The sequence below is a fragment of the Liolophura sinensis genome, chromosome 1, assembly GCF_032854445.1.
Source record: "Liolophura sinensis isolate JHLJ2023 chromosome 1, CUHK_Ljap_v2, whole genome shotgun sequence".
In the NCBI taxonomy this organism is placed as follows: Eukaryota; Metazoa; Mollusca; class Polyplacophora; order Chitonida; family Chitonidae; genus Liolophura; species Liolophura sinensis.
The window spans coordinates 38,788,209-38,811,052 of NC_088295.1; the positions used below are offsets into that span (position 1 = coordinate 38,788,209).

General features: G+C 38.0%; 1 protein-coding gene across 1 annotated transcript in view; it reads right to left on the reverse strand.

Moving 5' to 3' along the window:
- Positions 1-2,629: 2,629 nt before the first annotated feature.
- LOC135468286 (dystrophin-like) overlaps positions 2,630-22,844 on the reverse strand; it is a 52,604-nt gene continuing 32,389 nt past the window's right edge. Inside the window, exons 20-29 of the mRNA XM_064746453.1 lie at positions 20,348-20,743; positions 15,822-15,994; positions 14,905-15,046; positions 14,406-14,581; positions 13,797-13,947; positions 13,206-13,355; positions 10,480-10,671; positions 9,749-9,965; positions 9,349-9,515; positions 2,630-3,215 (exon numbers count right to left, since the gene is read on the reverse strand). Of these exons, the coding sequence (XP_064602523.1) occupies positions 3,069-3,215; positions 9,349-9,515; positions 9,749-9,965; positions 10,480-10,671; positions 13,206-13,355; positions 13,797-13,947; positions 14,406-14,581; positions 14,905-15,046; positions 15,822-15,994; positions 20,348-20,743 (1,911 nt within the window). The 3' untranslated portion in view covers positions 2,630-3,068. The remainder of the gene's footprint in view (positions 3,216-9,348; positions 9,516-9,748; positions 9,966-10,479; positions 10,672-13,205; positions 13,356-13,796; positions 13,948-14,405; positions 14,582-14,904; positions 15,047-15,821; positions 15,995-20,347; positions 20,744-22,844) is intronic.

Sequence of the window (22,844 nt, forward strand, 5' to 3'; positions counted from 1 at the left end):
CACAAAGAGCATGTGCAATTTCAGATAGTCCTCAAGCAAAACAGGTACTAATTTCAGTCTCAACAGTGCCCTGTACCTGCATTTATGCAATAACCACAACCCAGTCGCTCCCGCCACTAGGTATTGTTGCAAGTTACCACAACTGAAACTGCATGGTACTGTATACCAGAGATGGACAATACTTGTACCTCAGACATCATGCGAGTCAGTTCACCACGTAATAACTCCCGCATGATTTCATCCATGCTCTAACAATGACAAGAGTACCTGGATGCTGTTTGGTCAGGCAGCACCTGAAGTGCCTCAGAACACTTACAAGTCCTCAGGGGGAAAAAGACTCAGAATTACATCTCATTCCTCATCGATGACCGAAAGACCTACTCTCTTAATACGGACTCCAATTCCCAGTGAAATATTCAATCACAATTTTGTTATCGCAACAGCATTACCTTGTAGCCATAAACCTGATGCTGCTCAACCAGCACCAAGCAATCCAATAAAACAGGATTCCTTCCGTGACATCAAATACAGCTGATTTACTACACAACAATGAAAGGACGTGAAGCATATTGATCGAACATGGCCCTGATCTATTCAGATTACTCTACCATAAATTCCAGGTGGCTTGTTAACAGTCAAGAGTTGCACTGCATAAACCGGTCCCAATTACTACACGTGTACAGCAAGACCCAAACCTTTCACCAGAACGCTGACTTCGTATCATTTTTATTTTTTAACTCCATTTCCAGGAAATGTGAGAAAGGTCCTTAAATATACCCCTCCAAAAAAGGTTGGTTGTCGTACTTTCGATGGCATCGAGTGTTCAAGGTTTTTACCGTTAAGATTCCCCAGAATGTGTAAACTGTCAGGTGATAGTTACATGCACAACCTTCAACCAGAATCCACTCAAGGCCTGCAGAAGTCCTATAATCTGAATGTACACAATACATGTAGGTCAGGCGTGTTAACCAATGGTTACTCAAGATATCAAAGAAGTTTCTTCCACCCATGAAACAGACAGATTCCATTTCAGTGAAAACTGAAATCACTTTGGTATGGTTACATATAGATCCATATTAGCTCTTGCACCTATTCTTTAACCGATATAATTTCCTAATGTTAACATGTAAGTTAACATATTTGATGTGAACATCTGACACTATCCCTGCCCCACATAAGCAGCAATTTTTCTTCTTGTACAGAACATACGTATGTCTATGTATTCCTTAGCTTGTCTCAACAATTGGCCAATAAATTTTCAAATACCAAAAACGTGCCTGTGCAATAAGGAAAAATATCACATCAAACCGCACAGCACTCAAACCAGAATCATAATCCAATACACCATTCGCCTCAAGTCAAATTAAAGCACTGTAAGAGTTCAAAGAAGAAAAAAAAAGAACAAGGAGAGTAATTTCTTCCTCTTTGCCCTCCATGGACTTCACGCTGTATTAATCCCCAGCTGCCCTGTGCAATGTAACATAGTGATGAGATATTAACCAGATTCAGACATCTAAGAGTAAAATTCTGCAATTTCCATCCAGGAATATGTCCCCACAAACTCTTTGTGTAACCCTGCAAGTCTGACTATAGTGTCACACTCTAAATATTTATTTGATACAGGTTGTTGTTTAATGTCTTTTCACTTGTATGCCAGCTTTTAGGAATGAGGGGAACCAACCTTTGCCAATCTTTGACAAGTTATTTGATGGGGGACGTGGTCTCCCATGAACTTCATGGAAGAACACACGAGACAACGTTTAGTACTCACATTCACTTCTGCACTTAATCTCTTCTTCATATCAACCAAATAATTTCTGGACTCTTAATTAAGTTATAGACCTAAAACACCACCATAGGTTATCAAGCAGTTACGACTTCTCAAACCCAAACTGACCAGAATGCTAATCCATTCTGATATGGAAAGAGTTACTGAGTAGCATCATCACCACTCTCCTGTCCAGTCCAAAAACGGATGCAACAAATCGTCTAATGATTGTACGATGAAAGATGGTGGTGAATGCATACAGTGGGCCCATACCTGCTGAAAGTTTAGGAATGGAGCTGAGCTTCTACTGCAAAGTGATCATGCATAACCTTCTTAAAAAAGCTTTATATCTGAAGTATGCCGCAATCCAAGAAGCACATGATGACAAACCATGTGAAGTATTATGATATTTCATCCACCACTGCATTTTTATAGAACTTACAGGTTTCACCAAATTGCACTCCTTCATCTACATGTATAAGGTCCAATGTGCGGGTCCTGTAAAACTTAGCAATCTAACTATTCAGAATTCTTAACGCCAAGGGACAGATCCTTTGCACATACTATCAATGTGAATGGGGTCATTCTGTTACTTTGTAATGTTAATAAACATTTCAGAACGCAATGTACTTTTTTTTTGTGTCCTGATTTATTTATCAGATAAAGTTATTATCTATATTAACATTTAATCCATGATAATTTGTCAAATTCTCTGACAAATGTTTATGCATTTCTGGCTCATACAGCCATAACAAACACAGGAATTCATGGCAAAACAAAATATTATTATGAAATTAAACTGTCAGTTAAAAGTCTTATTTATTTATATTTGAAATGTTGTGTTTTACAAGACTAGCATCATATATGTGCTTAGAAATTTTTGTGGGAATATTCCGAATAGCCCTACAGTTGGTGCCTATCAGATAGGTTCAGTCTATACCTGTCCATAAGTTATTTTTTGTTTTCAATCTGACAATACAACTTGTGACGTCTCAAGTTGTCATTGCCAAACACCACGGCAGATGTTTGCTCAAGAAGTGGTGAAGGTCGCATTTAATGACCAAAGGAAAAAGCCAAAAACACATACGCGTTCATCCCTAGTTTTAATAATCATTACATGGTATGTTCTTTTAGTACTCTAAATACTGCATCAGAGGCAATTTAAAATCTTTTAAATTTAAATTCTTCCTCTATACACGCGCTGCCCTGGTGTTCCAGAGCTTAAAAGCAAAGCACTGAGTGCCATATTCCATATGACCCTCTGCATACAATGGAACAGTTTGATAATATAGGGGTGGGGTTAGGCAGACATGATCACCTGTACCTCAAGCTTTGAGCAGTCACCATTAATTTCTACCACAGAGTCCTGTACGTCCTCTAAGCCCGTGGGCCCTACATTAAGCGTGGGGTTTGGCTGTATCTCAGAGCTCGATTCGTTCAAGGCAGCCTGTGAAAAACATGCAGCTCAACAACATAAAACCATGCAAACAACACAGTACACCAAAATGTATGAACATAGGAAACCATATGATCTAACAGAAATGGCTCATCATGTCATTCATACAATTTCAGTTTTTTGTGATAACCAGAAATTTATATCATATTATATCATTTGCAAACATATTAAATTTAGGCAATTTTACAAATCTAAAGTTTTCTTTCTGTTTGCATGCAAAAGATTCACAGACGCTGTCTGAATGTCTGTTTTTTCAAATATACAATACGTACTTGTCTTTGACAGAAACTTATTTTTATAATAGATTGATATTTCAACCACTTAATTAAAATTCACATGTACAAAATGTTATCAAGCTCAATATCAAAATGATCAGCATGCCACACCAGTTAAATTTCTACCTGAAAGCTACAAAACTTTTATATGAAGTCAAGCAAGTCATGAAAAAGAATAGGTAAGTCTGCACACCGCAGGCACATGCACAGGCTTAGAGCTCAAGCAAGCAAGCCCAGACAAAGAAATCAAATAAAAAGCCATTTTAAACTGAAAGAAATTTTACAATGTGTAAAATGTGACTATATTTATAGGATCATCAGCTCAAACCCAAACAGTTCAGAATTGTATGAACATTTTCTTTTTGTAAGGGTAAGGTTTACCACATTTTTGCTTTCCTTTACTCTTTATAATTAAATGAATTTGTTTTTTTTCACAATTTACAGAAATATGTACTCGGGCATACATGTATCAGCCCTGAGAGTGAGTTTGGTTAATTTATCATCATAAAAGATAGACGAGGTTTGTCTGTTATGTGCATCATTTAATGAATTGCAAGGCAGAATGAAAAAAACAATTTACATTATGACATTTTGGGACATTTTTATAAATATTTAAGGGCTTTCATCAAGGACTGTCAAATTCTTGAATCAGCAGATGGATAAGGTCAGTGAAGCAATCAATGGCCAGAATGTATCAAGATTACATGGATTTACAGTAATGGATTGTGCCATAAAGCTGGGGATGTGCATGGAATATTTTATTGCATATTTGATCCTGGCTAACCAGGTAAATCAAGTGCTGTGGGAATTCTATGTGGGTAGAGTGGATTTCTTTGAGGGAAAGCAATGGTGCTTCATCATGAAACGGGATCAAGCCAATGTGACATCTTAAAGAGGACTGGAGGACTCATGGGGACATGGAGATATTTGTTTGCAAAAATGAAAACTTTCTCTCCCCACTCTTATCGCAAGACTACCCCAAAAAGGCAATCATGAAATTCTATATCCAGCCTGACAGGTCAATTAAGTTTCCCTTCCCATTTTTTTTTTTCTCTACATATCACATTTTGGATGCAAAGGTAAAACACTGTTAAATCAGCTCAACCAAATGCTGAACCATTCCTGACAGCAAAATGTGGATATGCATGTGTAGATACAGATCAGGTTTCCACTTCAAGAAAAGCTGTTGCTAAAGGGACACAGAACGAACATTCATTGGCTGACAGTTGAGATAGGGTTTCCTGGGTTAAATCTTGCAGCCTTGGTCATGCTCAAATAAATGTGCCCTACCTATAATTCAGCTGAGCCAAAGTATAGCCTGGACTTGCCTATCTCTCAGGCCAGCCAGTCAGAATTGATCCTGTATTCCTTAAGGTAATGCTTATGCAGCTGAATGTAGTGAGATTAACACCTAGACTCTTGAATAGGGACACTGGGTCAAATCCCTGCCCTGATGGTTTGCCTCTGGCTTTAGATCGGGGACAAGCTGGCCGTTTTCACAAGGAATGATCTACTTTGTTTTCTACACATTTAACTCACAAAAGTTATCATAAAATCATATATGGGATATATGTACAACGTATAATAAATTAAAGCCCAATCACATTGATAAATACCCTAAATGACCTAAAAATTTGTCCACAACAGTGAATTTTTTAGAGGAAAATATCATAAAATATTATATTTGGAACTGAAACTTACATTTTCCCAGTCAGATATCATCCTACCATCCAAACAAACATCAAAAACATCTTTTTAACATCCAAAGAACTCTAATAATCAGAAAAACTGAGAAATTAAGTTAGTCAAGGTTGAAACTCTAGGTCGTTAAGGGTATATCAGTAAAATTTCTTGGAATGGTGTCATGTGGCTATAGATATATGTATGAAACATAAATACTTTCAGATGTTCTCTGTGTTATTTCACTACTACTAAGTTATATTGTTGTTCTTAACTACTTCTCAAAGCCTAAAAGTATTAACAGAGTCACAGAAATGCACTTGCTTTCAATGCTTTTAATCTCACCTAGGTTATTTTTAGCACGGATACATACATTTTCAGCCAAGCTATTACATTAAACTATGTGCACACCTTTCAAACTTATAAATGTTACTCCTCAGGACTACCATAATCGCTCCACCTTTTTGCATAGAAAGACAATGTTAACTTTCACATATAAATAGAGAACCCATCACAGAGAATGACAGAGTTACTATCCATGAACAAAACTTTCCGTCCCAACTGATCAGGCCCAATCGCCCACATCTATCATGCACATCGTAGTGCTGTGTATCACAAGCAAGGTAGGGGCTGATCTATTGGGACAGGAAATTGTGTTCACGGATGTAACTATCATTAAAACTACGCTGGCTGTACTGGCCATTTGAAGGCTTCACAAACAGTATAATTTAGCAGTTCATAGAAAATAATGTCCTCCAAAATATGCTTAAGGAAACCAAATGTTTACATGCAAAAAGGTTGGAGTATTATAGTATTATCGACACAGTGTCTCAGCCCAAGAACAAAGCCATAAAAATAAGACCATGACCACTTACAGAAGTAAATATGTATATGTTGTCAGCTAACTGTTGTTTGCAAATGCTAATGTACTGCTTTTAATACAACTATAAACTTATATGAAACTTATTAACAGCTAAGCAGAGCATATCATTATTTTAACTAAATTTCTTGTAATTTACACAACTATACGCCTTCACTAACATCCATAAAACTTTTTCCAATCCCATTTCATGGATAATTCATTCACAAAGCTCATTAACTAGGTGTAGGCTTTATTAGAACAAACCCTGTAGTGGATTATCTGACCAGGTGTTTGTCACAGTCATCATGTCAGTTCACCAGGACCTTGACTCTTCATGGCCGTTACAAATTCAGTACAAAGTGCTTCTCGTATACACCTCCTTAAACATGTCCAACTATGTTCAACATTCAGTTACATGTACTTCTCTATCCATTTGATGACCCATTCATTATATCTGCCGGTCCAGGAGTTTTTTGTCTTTTTCTCAGAGCTTCTTCAGCCAAGATTTATAAATGGAAAGTATCTTTCTTGTTAAACGAGAAGAAAATTTAAATATCAAGCAAATACCATTGAAAAGAGTATGTATTTCCTTGCAGGTGCATGCCATAAAAAAAATTTTATGTACCTCAAGTTGATGAATTATAAATAAAGTCAGCACCAAAATCTGCTGTGGGCGACTCCATTTTGCATAAGAACTAGTCCTGAATTCTTCTATGTTAGCAGAAGAACTGCCGTCAGAAACCGTAGAAGTGCAGTTCATACATTTTCGGTAGAACTCTTCTTCTCAGAAGGTAGCAAACAGTACAGTTCGTTCTCCGCTTGACGATCGGGAAACCGAAATGTTGGACGTAGGTTCCGAGTTAACACAAACAAACCGGCAGTTTTAACGATTCTCAGTGGCTGAGAGGCAACACACCCCCAGCATAAATTCAGGGGTGTTCAAGATGGAGGACGCAATGAGCTCAGCGACTTATGCCAGCTTTGCCATTTTCAGACTTCACGTGTAAGGCAAGAAAAAATCACAAAATTATGCAGCAGGTACCACCAGACAGAAAAAATGGGCTCTTTTCAGCCTATAGTGTCATGTTTTTAAGTTTTCTTCTCCTTTAAATTTATGAATGTGATTATTAAATGGCATATTAAAGTCTATACAGTCTACCACATGTAAATCAATGGACAAACCGCAAGACCAATCTATAATGTAACCACCGAAATATGAACCATACACACACAAACAAGAAACATGAACCACACACAGAGGAAATATGAACCACACACACAGAAAATATGAACCACACACACACAGAGGAAATGAGAGCCACACACACATAGAGGAAATGAGAGCTACACACACACACACAGGAAATATGAACCACAACCACACACACACACAGGAAATATGAAACACAACCACACACACACACAGAGGAAATATGAACCACACACACATACATAGAAAATATGAACCTCACACACACACACACACAGATTAAATATGAACCACACACACAGAAAATATGAACCACAAACACACAGAGGAAATGAGAGCCACACACACATAGAGGAAATGAGAGCTACACACACACACACAGGAAATATGAACCACAACCACACACAGGAAATATGAAACACAACCACACACACACACAGAGGAAATATGAACCACACACACATACATAGAAAATATGAACCTCACACACACACACACAGAGGAAATATGAACCACACACACACACAGAGGAAATATGAACCACACACACATACATAGAAAATATGAACCTCACACACACACACACAGAGGAAATATGAACCACACACTCACACAGAGTAAATATTTGGTTACAGACGTCCCTATTTAAGTGCACATGCCTTTTTACCAGTTAACAGAAATCCATGAACACACTTGAAACTTTTCGTACAGCATTGATTAATGGCTGACATCACTGACAGGTTCATCCCAGTGACTCAAGAAGGTTAGTGTTTCAGTGTGGCCTATTATATTAAATACGCTTGCATGTCATCATCAAACTAATCATTAATGTCAACATGCTCCCTAAACCCAGCTTAATACTCTTGCAATCAGGAGCCAAAACATGTACATCAAAGTACTGAATATTTTGACCTTGAATTCTAAGTGTCTTCCATTTCTGTACTTCCACCATAAACCCAAAATGAAAAAAAAGGTTATATTTTACACAAAAATACCTTTGTGTGAATGACTGCAAGATAATCAGTATGACCTGGGATACAATATGAGATACATCAAATGTATCCCAGATATGACTCTGATGAGCTTGAAGCAATGACCAATCATATCCATGCAATCCAAATGACCCACAATTCCCTAGGAGCATACATAGCACCAGCCAATGAAATGAAGGGTAACAAAAGGTAAGCATCCAATCAAATAGTGATAAACTACAGTCCCCTTAAAGCAGAAGCCATGAGTGCAGGGGATAAGGCATTGGATAATTGTTAAACTACCAATAAGCAATGAATCAATGCATTTTAGATACTAACTTTCCATTCTACCTATTGTTACCCTATAAAGCTAATTTGAATGAAACTTACCTGTAAACACATTAAGCATATATCACATTTGTTCAAAGAATTATTACTGCTGGTGCTTACTATATAAAGGTATCAGTTTATTGTTGCTAGAGTTGAGCAGTCAAATAGTATCACTAATAGAAAGGTTCAAAGAAGAACAAAAGTCGGCCACACAAACATTTTGATCTGCAGGTAGATCTGCACAAAGGCAATACATTTTTTGACCTCAAAAACATCTGTGACTTTTGACATGCAAATCAACACTAAAACCACATTCTTATTCCACCACTTGAAGTAACAAGTAAAAAAAGTTTATGTGGTTGAAAAAGATGCATAAAATGCAATTTATTCATTGTGTCTTCCAAGCCGTCACACACATGGGAACTAACACAGTGTTAAAATATCAGATTGGTGTCATAAGGTCAACAGATCCATTAATCTTAAAAAATGGAATTACTACACTTCATGTCAAAGGTCACATAGGTTTGGAACTACTCTTATTCAATGTACAGGAGTATATGAGATGGAGCGTTCTCATTCTTCCTTAAATAACTTTTTTCCTTTGAATTTTCAATGCGAAAAACATCCTTGCCCTAACGCTGAATGAAAGTCTTTTGTTCTTCTCTGACAAATGCTGGTCGAAACTTGCAAAGATAAGTTTCACAGTGTACTTAAGTTCTCAATGCCAAAAAAAAAAATGGAAAGAAGCAATCCACTTCACCTGATCATTTTCTGGCTGAAAAAGTAAAAGACTTACCTTCTGTTTAAGAATCAGCTCTTCAATTTCTTCCAAGTCACCAACGGTTACAACCTTGGACTGTAACATATCCTCTAACACCTGTAACCAGTCTTTCAGTTCAGTGACAGACTCATCAAACTTCTCCCAAGGAGAGCTAGGCTCGGCCTCAGCATGACTGGCTTTTACTGTAAAAAAATGAATGGAAAATATAAAATATTAGGTAATACTTCAATTTTTCTATGTAACTCGTTTGGAGACAGAAAGTCCCTCTAAACTATTACTTTGTTACATGTATATAATTGGTGCTGTACAAACACATAAAAATATTTTATTTAGATGGTGGTTGTCACTTTGGGGGGTTGGGGGGTTGGAGGGAATTTAAATTAATGCCACAAGAGTTGATGTAATGAAAACCCACCTTTCACCATTACTTCATCCACACTAGTATCTGGGGATCTCAGATTGGCTGCCAGCTCCTTTACTTTCAACCAATCAATGTTCAGCTTTTCAACTTTCAGCATAACATTTTCTGGAACGGGGACACCATCTTGTTGACAATCAATCAAAGTTCTCTGGTATCGTTCATTGATTCCCATGACGTGCTGTTGGCGAGCAGCCAAAGCATCATTCATCGTCTACAAATTCAAGAGAAATTCAAAAATATATACAAATACCTGAACAACAAACATATAAATGTAGTACAACATATCCATGAGTATACAAACCGAATGAAAGCTATACACATGTGACTGTAGACCGATCAGTAGAATGAAATAGTAAATCCTAATACCGAATTCTGTGTATGTGTATTTACAGTACAAATAAATTGATAGGTTTTACAATTACAAAGGCCTCTTCAAATGATATCACATGCTAGGTTCCTCTCTGGCCGTAAGTGGGGAGGTCTTTCAGCAACCTGCGGATGGTCGTGGGTTTCCACCAGGCTCTGCCCGGTTTCCTCCCGCCATCATGCTGGTAGCTGTCGTATAAATGAAATATTCTTGAGTACAGCTTAAAACACCAATCAAATAAATAAATAAATAAATAAATCAAATATCATATGCATTGCAAGTTCCCTGTAAACAACTTAACTATGTTGTATTTTATCTTTTTTCTCTTAGCCCACTACATTTCAAAGAGTATGCTCACCGCTGGATCCACAATAACAGAATCTTGTTCCTCCTTGGATGTGGCCGATACAGCAGGGCCTGCCTGCGTCTCCAGCAGCTCAATGGTAGCTGTGATCCAGTTCTGTACCTCCACTAACTCCTCGTCAAAGCTCCGTAGTTTCTGTAGACGTTCTGCAAGTTCCTTTATTCTCTGAGGGATCTCTGTGACAACCTAAAGAACAGGACAGCATAAAAGGAAACACTACTGAGAATAACAGCCTACAATTTAACCACAAGGAAACATGCAAATATAAGATAATTAACAGGAGAAACTTTCAGACTCCATCATGAAAATCTATAATTCTGCTGAATTACTAGCTAGATACCACAAAAAGAAGATAAATTCAACAGAAACAATTCCTTTCTCTCTGTTTTTAAACAGTTATGGTTCCGTACAAACTGTTTCAAACAAAATGAGGTGAATTTTTAATTCTTTATGTTATATCCCTAAATATTGTAACTCATGTTGCACACGTAAGTCATGATGTGTATTTACGTATGTCATAAGGTTGCACTCAAGGGTGGAGTGAGATTCAACATCTAAACCAAGATCTGATCTGTCAGGGACCAATACACACTGTCAAGAAAAATGCTTAAAGGATTACTGTCCAGATTGGTTACCTATTTATACTTGGATACCCATGTATATATTGTAAAACTGAGTCCAAAAAATATGGGAAAAAAGTACAGTAATCTGAGTAATATGGCATTAAAATAACCACATAATGAGGCTGGGTTTATGCATTTTTCTGCCAACACTCGGTAGTCTCCGCCAAATGACGTCACTCAAGTCAAACCTTTATGAGCTCTGAGAGCTTCGCCATTTAGTTCAGTGTTGAAAAGTAACAAAAAGCATATCAAATTTTTCCATGAAATGGTTTGCTGTTCTGCATAAGGTTGTAAAAACAGGTCATCATACAACCCTACAGTTAGTTTTTTCAAGTTTCCCGACGAATTAGCCCTCAGGAAAGCGTGGATTCATGGTACAAGACGAAAGGGTTTTATACCCATCAAACACAGCTAAATCTTTGCCGGACTATCAGGAGATGGGATAAGAAATCCTGGCAGGCAGCTACATTTTAACAGCATGGAGGAAAAATTAGGCTTTAAATATATGTATATAAACTCTGATGATAGGGTTTGGTGGATGTAAAACAAAGCGGAAGTTCATTCGTCATTAGTTTGATCAATCTTCAGTATGGCAGTAAAGTGAAAGAAAAGTAGGTACAACCACGTGAGGGCTTCCAATGAATGTTGCTTTGATACACGCTATCCCATTGGCTGTGTATCTCCTCCGGTCCAATAAGTGAGCTTCTGACAAATTGTGTGTTGTGAACAGCTATGACAATGCTAACATTTTCTGACAGGCTATGGAGGACAATAAAAACTGAAAATAATCCAAAACTAACTGTGCTGATTGACTATGTAAATCAAGAATTAATGACTGGGGTTAAAATAATGGTTGTTGATTACAATTAGTCATCAAAGGTGCGAAAACAAGTGACATCTCTTGATTCACTGATAGGCTCAGGGTAAGTGCGAAAGCAATCTTACAAAGTGATAATCCATCCCACATTGTTTTAATCTCCGTGTGATCCAGATTACCAGGATCAGCAACACTGCAGGAAACAGAAGAGGATTAAAGCCACCCTTCATAATACCTGTTTGACGCGCTCAAGTAATTGCAGCCATAATATAACTAGGAAAATCTGAAGTCTGACCAGTGTCAGTGTCATAAATCGGAACTACAACATCGTACACTATGGGTTCAAATGGATATGGTAGCATATCTGCTTCTGTGTAGCTAGAATTCATCTCCAAAATAACAACGTTCTGATACAAATTCTCAGGTTATATTAGACAGCTAGACTTGGGTTGGCCATCTATGACGTCACACGCTGAGCTTTACCGGGCAGCTGGCTGGAGATCGGCTGCTGGTAACACACGGTTAAACAGGTTATAATCTTTATACTAGTAGCTAAGACAACTAAATCTGGACACTAATCCTTTAAATCAAATGAGAGAGCAAGGTTCCTGTAAAGTTTTTGTCCTCACTTTTATTCCACCTGGCCATCAGGTTCTCTAAATCCCTCCCTATATTCTCACCTTGTTCCATCTGGTGTTCAGGTTCTCTAAATCCCTCTGTAGACTCTCACCTTGTTCCATCTGGCGTTCAGGTTCTCTAAATCCCTCTGTATATTCTCACCTTGTTCCACCTGGCGTTCAGGTCCTCTAAATCCTGCTGTATATTCTCACCTTGTTCCACCTGGTGTTCAGGTTCTCTAAATCCCTCTGTATATTCTCACCTTGTTCCACCTGGCGTTCAGGTTCTCTAAATCCCTCTGTATATTCTCACCTTGTTCCACCTGGCGTTCAGGTTCTCTAAATCCCTCTGTAGATTCTCACCTTGTTCCACCTTGCATTCAGATTCTCTAAATCCCTCTGTATATTCTCACCTTGTTCCACCTGGCGTTCAGGTCCTCTAAATCCCTCTGTAGACTCTCACCTTGTTCCACCTGGCGTTCAGGTTCTCTAAATCCCTCTGTATATTCTCACCTTGTTCCACCTGGCGTTCAGGTCCTCTAAATCCCTCTGTAGACTCTCACCTTGTTCCACCTGGCGTTCAGGTTCTCTAAATCCCTCTGTATATTCTCACCTTGTTCCATCTGGTGTTCAGGTTCTCTAAATCCCTCTGTAGATTCTCACCTTGTTCCACCTTGCATTCAGGTTCTCTAAATCCCTCTGTATATTCTCCTTGTCTTCTGAGCTCAAGCCGTCCCTCTGAATCATTTTCTCTCCATTCACAGTCACCGCTAGCAGAGACTGCTGACGTGATAGAATGTCCTCCTCACGGTCCTGTGTTAATACAGGAGAAAACACAAATACAAGATAGAACACAAATCCAGGATTCATGGCAAAATGCAAGTACAAAATAAATCCTAAAAACATGATATTATACATGATAAAAAGAGAAAAATACAAAGGGAAAGACAGACAAAAAATTCAATACTTAAAACATTTATTACATTAGTAAAGTTGTCTCCCCTTATCCAACACATACAGCCATTAGTCCTCCAATGACAACACAGAAGCAGAACAATATTACATGTGTGATTCACAAAGCCATCATTCTTAAAATGGCTTTCACTCAGAACGAGACACACAAGATTTACTGTAAATTCTAGTGCTTCCAAACACAGCTTACATTTTCTTTTTGACAAACTATAACCAGAAAAAGAAAAGCCTTGATCTTGACCAAGAACTGGATCAGAGTTTACATGTAAATCGAATGCCTGCCTTGACTTTTTCCAGCAGCTCCTCGATATGCTCCTCTTCTGCCCGCACATGTACAGTGCTGCTAAGAATGTTTTCTGTCTCGTCTATCCAATAGAACAATTCATCCATGTCATCTGTGAACTCACTCGTTTTTACGCTCTCAGAGTCGAAACTGATAGGAAAATAAATTTGATACTTGTCAATGGATATGTGCAATATTTTTAAACACAATTTGTTACTGGACAATGTTTATCACCTGGTGCATGGAATGTTATGCATGAAAAAACACAAAAACTTAAAAAGAAATTGGTTTCTTTCACTTTTCTGAGAAAAAGATCCATTCCTTTATTTACTCATTTTTTTAACTGTTATTTTAGCCTAGTTCTCAAGAATATTTTACTGACAGAAGATAGTCTGGCCCATTAGTGGAGTAAATTAGGGATAGAGACAGAAGGAAAACTCTGTTCCTATCCTCACATCTGTTAAATCACACGAAATCTAATCCAGCAAGAGTATGTGCACACTCACATGCCATGGTTTTTTGGGGTTTTTTTTGGCCAAATCTGGCTCAGCAGAAGAGGACTAGTACGAAATTAAAACAGCAAATAAGATTCCAACAATGGCTCTCACCTGTCTTGATGGCTTAGTATCATTGTAGTCAAGGCTTTCCATCTTTGATTGATTCTGTCAAGCCTTTCTCTGAAAAGTTCTGAATCAGGGGTAGACAACTGTCGTATGATTTCATTTCCGGCAGTATTCATACTATTGACAGTGCCCTGGTGGACTTTGATCCCGCTCTCTACATTCTGCCAACACAATAACAAAGTTAAAATCAAAATAAATTTATTTATATTCCTGGGCAAGCTCAAATATACTTTCAAGTATGGAGATACCATTTTAGCAGGTCTTAAGTCTCAAACCCCAGACATACCATAATCATAACTGGCCATTCAACTCTCCCAAGCACACAGCTCTAATTACAAAAAACTGTCTTCATGATTGATTCATAATATACAAACAGTTTGAATCTTGATCAATATACAATTTATACCCTTCAATCTACAGTTCGATCTACAGCTTAGCCCACCGAGGGTGCACTTCTACAGCAGTTTTCTATCATTACACTTACACGATGAACTTCTTTCTGTTTCTCTGCATCCTTCACATCTTTGATCCCTTCCAATTTCTCATCGGCCTCCTGGATCCAGGCTGTCACGTTGTTCAGATCACAGTGAAACTGTCTCCACTGTTCAACAGACTTACTCCAGCGGCTGTCAAACAATTACAATAATCATGAACTCAACATTTCCATGCGAGTCCAGTTGCAGCCAGTCCTACTGATTAGTGGACACATAAAACTTGTGCTTTGATAATGAACTAAAATAATTTTCTTCATAGCCACTGTGCCTAATTTGACATTAGAGCGAGAACATAAAATTTGTATCATTCTTGTTACATATAAACATCATTTGGAGCTGAGTGTCATAAAGGATGGTCTATGGATGTTTGTCCCTGATCATGTGCTCATCAAGGTATTATATTTATTTATTTATTTGACTGGTGTTTTACTCCGGACTCAAGAATATTTTACTTATATGACGGCGGTCAGCATTATGGAAGGAGGAAATCGGGCAGAGCTTGGAGAAACCCCACAATCATCTGAAGGTTGCTGACAAACTTTCCCACTTACGACCGGAGAAGAAGCCAGCATGAGTTGGATTTGAACTCATAGAAACCACAATGATGGGAGCCTCCTGGGTCATTGCGCTGTGTCGTGCCGCCGTGCTAACCCCCTCAGCCACGGAGGCCTCCCACAAGGTATTATAGATATGCGTAACACATGCAGCTTGAGTGGAGCTGAAACATACTTCACTTGACATTTAATACATAACTATATGTAAGTAACCCTTTCGGCCTCATTCTCAGAGTTCTGTTCATCATAGATAGAAATTTTTGAAAATCATCTGGAACGTAGGCCTAATGCAGTAATTTGTCCTTTGGATGAAACAGAGAAAACTTCCACGTGACATTGCATGAAGGACCTACTCATGTCTCTTCTTGTAGGACTCGTTGACGCTGGACCACTCCTCCTTCAGTTGTAACAGAAGGCCACGTATGTGAGCAGCTTCATCAGAGGTACTCTGTCCTACAGCATCCTCCTGCTGACTCTCCAACTCATTTATCTTCGGCTGCAGGTTGTCAAGGCTGGATTTGATAGCCTGAAATAAGTATTGTTCAAATTTTAGCACACTGACTACAGCTAAAAACCTAACTTTAGACTAAATTTAATCTCTTTTCCAAAGTTAGCTTAGAAATGTTCTTTTCACTCGATGCGTCACAGATCAGTTCAACTCATTTGCATGTCAACCTGCTGACTAAAAAACCAAGTTCATGTACACTGGCTTATTTCAGAGCACCAGCCAGTTACAATCCTTCCAGACAGAAGATAACGCTGATACTAACGGATACTATCCCTGAAAATTTGAATCTCGAGGAAACCCACTGAACAAAGGTGGTGATAAGAATGACAGTGCAAAATGTCATTGTCACATTCAGCTGTTAGGTCAATGTTGTTGTTGTTGTTGTCACCTTGCATGGTGACCTTCACAAACTTGTTGATCATCAACTTTAGTAAATAACCTAATATTTCATCCATGACTTAGTTTCTCATTTTGCTGGATTCTGAGAGTTCCACTGACCTTAGAAAGGTGCTTTGAGGTTTGTCTGAAAAATGTAACTTTTGGCAACTTAACTTATATTATGACACTTAATTTCCTTCCAAAAACGAACTTTTGGGGCTTTATTATAGGGTCATTTACACAAGCTATTAATTCTATACAGACAATTCAGATAAGAGCCGCCCTGTCCAACATGTTTTCAGACAAATGTAGAATGTGATAGAGTACAGCAGTTTATTGATAAGAACACCCATCTGTTTAGTTCTCCAGCCAGCTATCTGACTATTATGACACATCCACAGGCTAACTGGAACAGTTGCCTTGTAATGGTCCATCCTACTTCACCTGATTAATGTTGACAAACCATGCTGAGTGGTCAACAACCTGAGGTTAAAGTTTTGAAATGGCGCATGTATTTATACAAAATTATGATTTAGTGATCTTCATGGTATATATTAACGTCATTTACCCACGCCTTACAGAAGCCTTAAAGTCTTGAACTGATAAAAGGCCTTTTTATTGCCTGAAATTGAATTGAGTGGATGAACCAAAAGAACAGCTACATTTACTGAAGTGAGGTTGTAATACATTTACATCCCTTTCTTTATAAATGATCCAAATTTACATGGAATTTCTGGGCCAAAAACAACAGCTTATTTAGAGATTTATGCCACACATTTTGGTCTAATTGGCCAAAAAATGTAAATATTTGCACAAAATAAATCTGGGATTATTTAATGAAAGATTAATATGAAAGAGGCATTCAAATTTTAACTCATGGGTGTTGAAACTAAGCATGGGCCCAATCTCAAACTTGAAACCATCAGGTCTGCAAATATTTCAATGGTTGCAAAGTAAGAATGTTTACCGAGTCAAAGAGTGAGTGAGTGAGTTAGTGCTTGGAATTTAAGTCATATGACAATGAATGAGTCCTTAGAGTGCAGGTAATGTGCCTCCTTGATGCAGGACGGATTTCCACCACTCTTATCTAGCGTTGTTTCACTGAGACAACTTACCAAAGGCCAGTAAGCCACCCCACTTGAGCCATTATACTGATACGGCAGTCGTTACACTGCCCTTAATGCTGAACACCAAGCAAGGAAGCTACAACTTCCTCTTTTAAGATCTTAGGTGTGACCCAACCCAATATTGACCCTGGATCTAACTATCCCCTCCCCCCCCCACCACCACCACCCCCGCAACTGCGCCATCTGTCTTCTACTGCATGAGTATAATAAAGTTATAGGAGTTAACAAAATCCTGAATATTTGCTATATCCTATAAATTCTATCTTCTAAGTGATGCTATCATTGTTTAGTTGTGTTGCATGCCGGGAAACCGTAGTAGTGTACCTATGCACCTATATACACTGGCAAACAAACATACATCCATGAACTTTTTGGGTGCAACTTTCTCATGTAATGGATGAAATGGGATAAAATGACATTTCCCTTGAGGCACATGGATTTACGTCTGTGTTCCCCAGACATGGAGATGCATGTTGTGGCTTCATTGTACGCACACAAAACAGGCCTGGCAGTCAGAGTGACTGACAGAGACCATTTGTAGTACTACAGCCCTACGCTGGTGTGTGTAGCAACCACAGCTGAGCGGGAATTCTCCGCATAATCCAAGTGTTAATCGTGCAGTTGCCAGGGACAGAAGAAACAAGACAGCCAAAATAGATGTGGAGATTCTTCCAGGGTTAATAGATTGCAAGTGCCAAGATTTAGAGTTTAGCAAGTAGACCACAGTGGTAGAAGACTGGGATAGGGACTGAGCTGGCAGGGGTGTGGTCGTCTCAAAACAATAGCAAAGGCAGAATCAATACCTGCGAAATTAGAATTTGTTTAAACACTTGCTATACTATAAACATGTGAATATTTCTATTACCACACACTAGCCTTCATTATTTTTTTAAAAGGCATGTATCAGTATATTTACCCAAAATCACTTTATATCCATGACTTCAACCAATCAAATTTCTCATTAATCTTTTATGAACCCATCATATTAAATTTTGTTCTGTACTACCTACCTCCTCAGGCAGTGCATGTAGTCAAATCTTAGAAGCAATCATATTTGAGAGTAGCTTAAGACAAATTCTTAATGTGGAATTTGGCTGAGACCGCTGTTAAGACATGTATATATTTACCACACTCCACACAATTTGAAAACCAATCACATGCGTCTCACAACAAAGCTTCATGTATAACACAGTAAATAAACATAATAAATGCCCTTGTTCACTGTATATATTCTTGCACAATGTCTTTAATAATATGTCATTTATTTGCTTGGTGTTTAAAATGCTCTATTAAAGAATTTATTATTCATAAGATTGTCAGTCAGGCTTACAGGTGAACGGAATTGGAGTAACTGACTATGTAAACAAATGGCTTAAATAACATATAAAAGAATCAACGACTATAATGCTGGCTTATATATTACGGGCTTAAATAATGCTGCAGAGTGTGAAGTCTTTCCTACTGATCTAGAAACCATACCTCAACAGATACATGACCACAAAAGAGACAAGCATTTGACAGCTGGAGCATTTTAACTGACACAAAGCTATTAGAAAGCAGAAAAGAAAAAACAGATTGTGTCATGTCAAAATGTGTCAAGCTACTACAAATCATTTTTCTCTGCTTTATGGAAAAACCTTTCCAGCAAGAAAGAGACAAATGGTAAGCTTGGTAACTCTACAACAACAAGTATACCATATCAATGTTTGCTTTGAGAGGGTAGAACTAATAACAAATTAGTGCTATTTTTACTTTCACCGACAATGGTTTGAAGGAACTGACTCCCAAGGGTCAGGCTGAGAGCTCTTCACTGAGAGTGGTGTGAAAACAAACAACGTGTAGACATGATCCCACTGCATCAAATATCAGGAGATCTTCTTGATTACAGACATGCATTCATGTACCTGTATACAGAATAGCATTTGTACTCTTCTGAGAAGCGGAGAAAACAATTCTCCACAATCTATAAAGTTTGTCATATGGGCGTATGTTCAATATTGTCTTTCTTTCAAATTCAACTGAGCTGCCATGTGTATAAGTTTAAATATGGTTATGTAAATACTTATATGGTGTACACAAGACCATATTCTGGTATAAAAAAAAATCTTATCCTTAAACTGAATACTTATGTAAATTACTGAATTTGTTTAGAATGCAACTAAGCCCTCCTTTGTAAGTGTAAATCTGTTACACAAAAGCCAGTGTTTCTGGTGGAGAAACAGAACTTTCATCCAACAGGCTTTGAACACAGACAAGTACAGTTTACAGTCATAGCAATAACCACATGGGCTGTGTTCTCAACAGCCTGGAGGGATGGAAACTCAGTGTTGTTGGGCAGAGTATACTACAGGGTAAACTACATCAGTGGCCACTTTGAAGGGTAATTACACTGCTAAAACAACCTACACCAATAAGTGCTCAGAGCAGTTAGGCAAAGGAATTCTTTTAGTCTTGATTTCCACCAGTAATGAAAGGAGGAAAAGACCTTGCTATTTGTGTGTGTGTCTGTGTGTGTGTGTGTGTTTTTGTTCTTTTTTTCAGCATGTTCTAACCAGCCAAAAATCAAAACAGCTTTTATTTATTTCTCAAAACAACTATCAATCAAATGGTAACGTGTGACCTACTTAGCATGAACTTCACAGCCCAAACCTGTGACCTCATTGAAATCTTCATTACTTATGTAAAGAAAAACTTACTTAACAAAATTCTCTGCACTCACAATCCTACTCTGTTTTGCTACATGTAAATCAGAATTAGTGAGGAATAAACACTGCCGCAAGCATCAATCTATTTCCATTATCCACTATTTATCTTCAAACTATTCTACACGTCATCCAGTGACATTTGCTTTTGTACATATACTTGCCTTCAACTTGTCTTCTTGCTCGGAGAAATTCTCGAAATCTCTTCCTGTCAGCTCATCAGAGCCCAGTTGTTCTCGCACATCAGCCATCACAACGAGTGCTCGACGCACCTCCTCAAGGAAATCGGATGGGGGTTTGGCATCACCACTTATCGTCTTAGTAACACTGCTCACCATGTAGTTGACAGAGGTTTTGGTCATGACAGTGGCCGATGTGACAGCCGTAACGCCAGTGGGTGCCACTGGTTGCTGAGGCGACGGCAAGTTGCACCAGCGCTGATTGAGTTTGGTAAGATCAGCTTCACCAGCATCAGACGCCCCCTTTTCTCGAAGCTCTTCAACTTTACTCTGCAAGCCATCCAGATCTCTCTGACGACGGCGAAATTCCTCCTCTATGATCTGTCAAAAAGATTAAATCATGCATGTAATACTGTTCAATAGAAGAAATCGATGATCAAGAAGATACAGATGCTGAAAGCACAGTTCAATAGAAGCACAGCTTAAAGAGGCTATACAAGAGATTTTTGGCAAAAAATCGATCAGCTTAAATCCAATCAAATAATTGCTATTATCTTAGAACAGCCCAAATAATTACCTTTCACAAACTATCAGTGTCCTCTGTGCATGTGTTAATTGCCATTCAAAATCAGTAATGAAGTTCCTAAAATTTATAAAGCGGGTCACATTAAAACTTTTTCAAACTTTAGAACCATTTCAACACTACAAATCGCAAATAGCACAGGCACAGTTTTGACATTTACTGAAAGGTAATAGTTTGAGGTATTCCTGGTAAATACAGAAAATATGGATTTTTTTCCAAAAATCTCCAGTGTGGCCTCTTTAAGTATGTAGATTGGCATTTAGTTCTCAAAATTATGCAACAATGAAAACTTTTAAAAACAGGCTAAACCTCTTTTTTGGAAGAAACCACAGAGCCCATCATTAATAGGAAGGTTGTGGATTGTTTAATAGTGTACTACAACTGTTTGTTACAAAGACGTACACTGACAGGATCAGAACAGCATGTTCTAAGGACCAAAACCTGATACAATTTACAGTTAAAAATAGGTTGTCCTGACACACAGGTGCCGTATACGTGATGACCATTTTCCTAATAAATCCATTATTATTAGTTTCACTAATAATTTTCATAAAAACACACAGAAGGTTTTAAACCGAAAATTAAACCTTCTTGTATTTAACATTTTATTGCTGTCCATTTTGTACTCCTAATGATCATATAATAAAATGCTGAAGTTCTGAGTGCAAAATGGCTTCATTATTTAAAATAATATGATTGTGTTTTCCAAAAAATACACAAAGATTAACCATGTGCCATACCAAGGGTGAAAGCACCCACATGTATCAACTATAAAACTCTCCGCTGCTGGCATGGTCTGCAGTCAGCAGACACCCACTTTAACATCAGCTGTTTTTAACACTGTTTTGGAAACAAAACACCTTAGTCGACACCTCCGTCATTTTGGCCTAAATGTGACCAAAGAGATTGTCTGGTCACCAACGCAGTCATCACTTTGTCTAGTACTTATGAGCGGAAACAATCCAAGTTACATTTTCAATTATGTGCCAATATAACAGAATCTTCCAATAAATTAATCCAAAAAATGTAGTGCAGCCATACATGGGAAAGCCTGCCAGCAACCTATGGATGGTCGTGAGTTTAGCTCCGGACTCTACTAGGTTTACTCCCACCATAATGCTGGCTGCTGTCATATAAGTTAAATATTCTTGAGTATGGTGTAAAGCACCAATCAAATAAATAAATAAATAAATAATGTTGTGGTTCATCCCATTTGAAATTTTATGTCTTGGAGAAGTTTTGTTCTGTCTGATTTCTGTAGAGTACAGGAAAACGTCATAAACATCACAGATAACCTACGATTCTACACCAGAAAACCAGACACCTGCAATGGTGTGGAAAAAATTGGGCTTTCATGTTGTAAAATCATCAGCAAACAGGAAGGAAAAGGCCTCAGGAAGTAATAAACTCACTAACGATTATGTTAACTAGAGAGATCAAGTGTTCTGATTTGGTCCGAGTCATTCTCATTTAAAACAGCACTAAATCCAGCTCTAGTGACTCCAACAGGAAACTACCTTTGTAATACAAAACCCAACTGTACAGGTGGCCATGCTATTGAAGCCCACCAAGGATGTTCACACAGGTGCAAAGCTTTAATTCTTAAGTAATTATAATAATACATCCATACATGTAGGAATAGACTTGAGTTTATCACAGATAGGAAGGAACCAAAACCCTGATCTCCGTTATAAATCCAATAAAGACATCTAAAGGCAGCTGTGTGGCATGGGCAGAGAGCCAGATTTACCCTGTATACAGTTCAGGCTTTCTATACAACCCTGCAGATATCTTTATTAGTTTGGGATATGAGGACAGAATGCACTTAAGTTCGAAATTACTTTAATACAACATTAAAAATTCAGGTAAGGGTACTGTGAAATTGCTTCACATTAATAT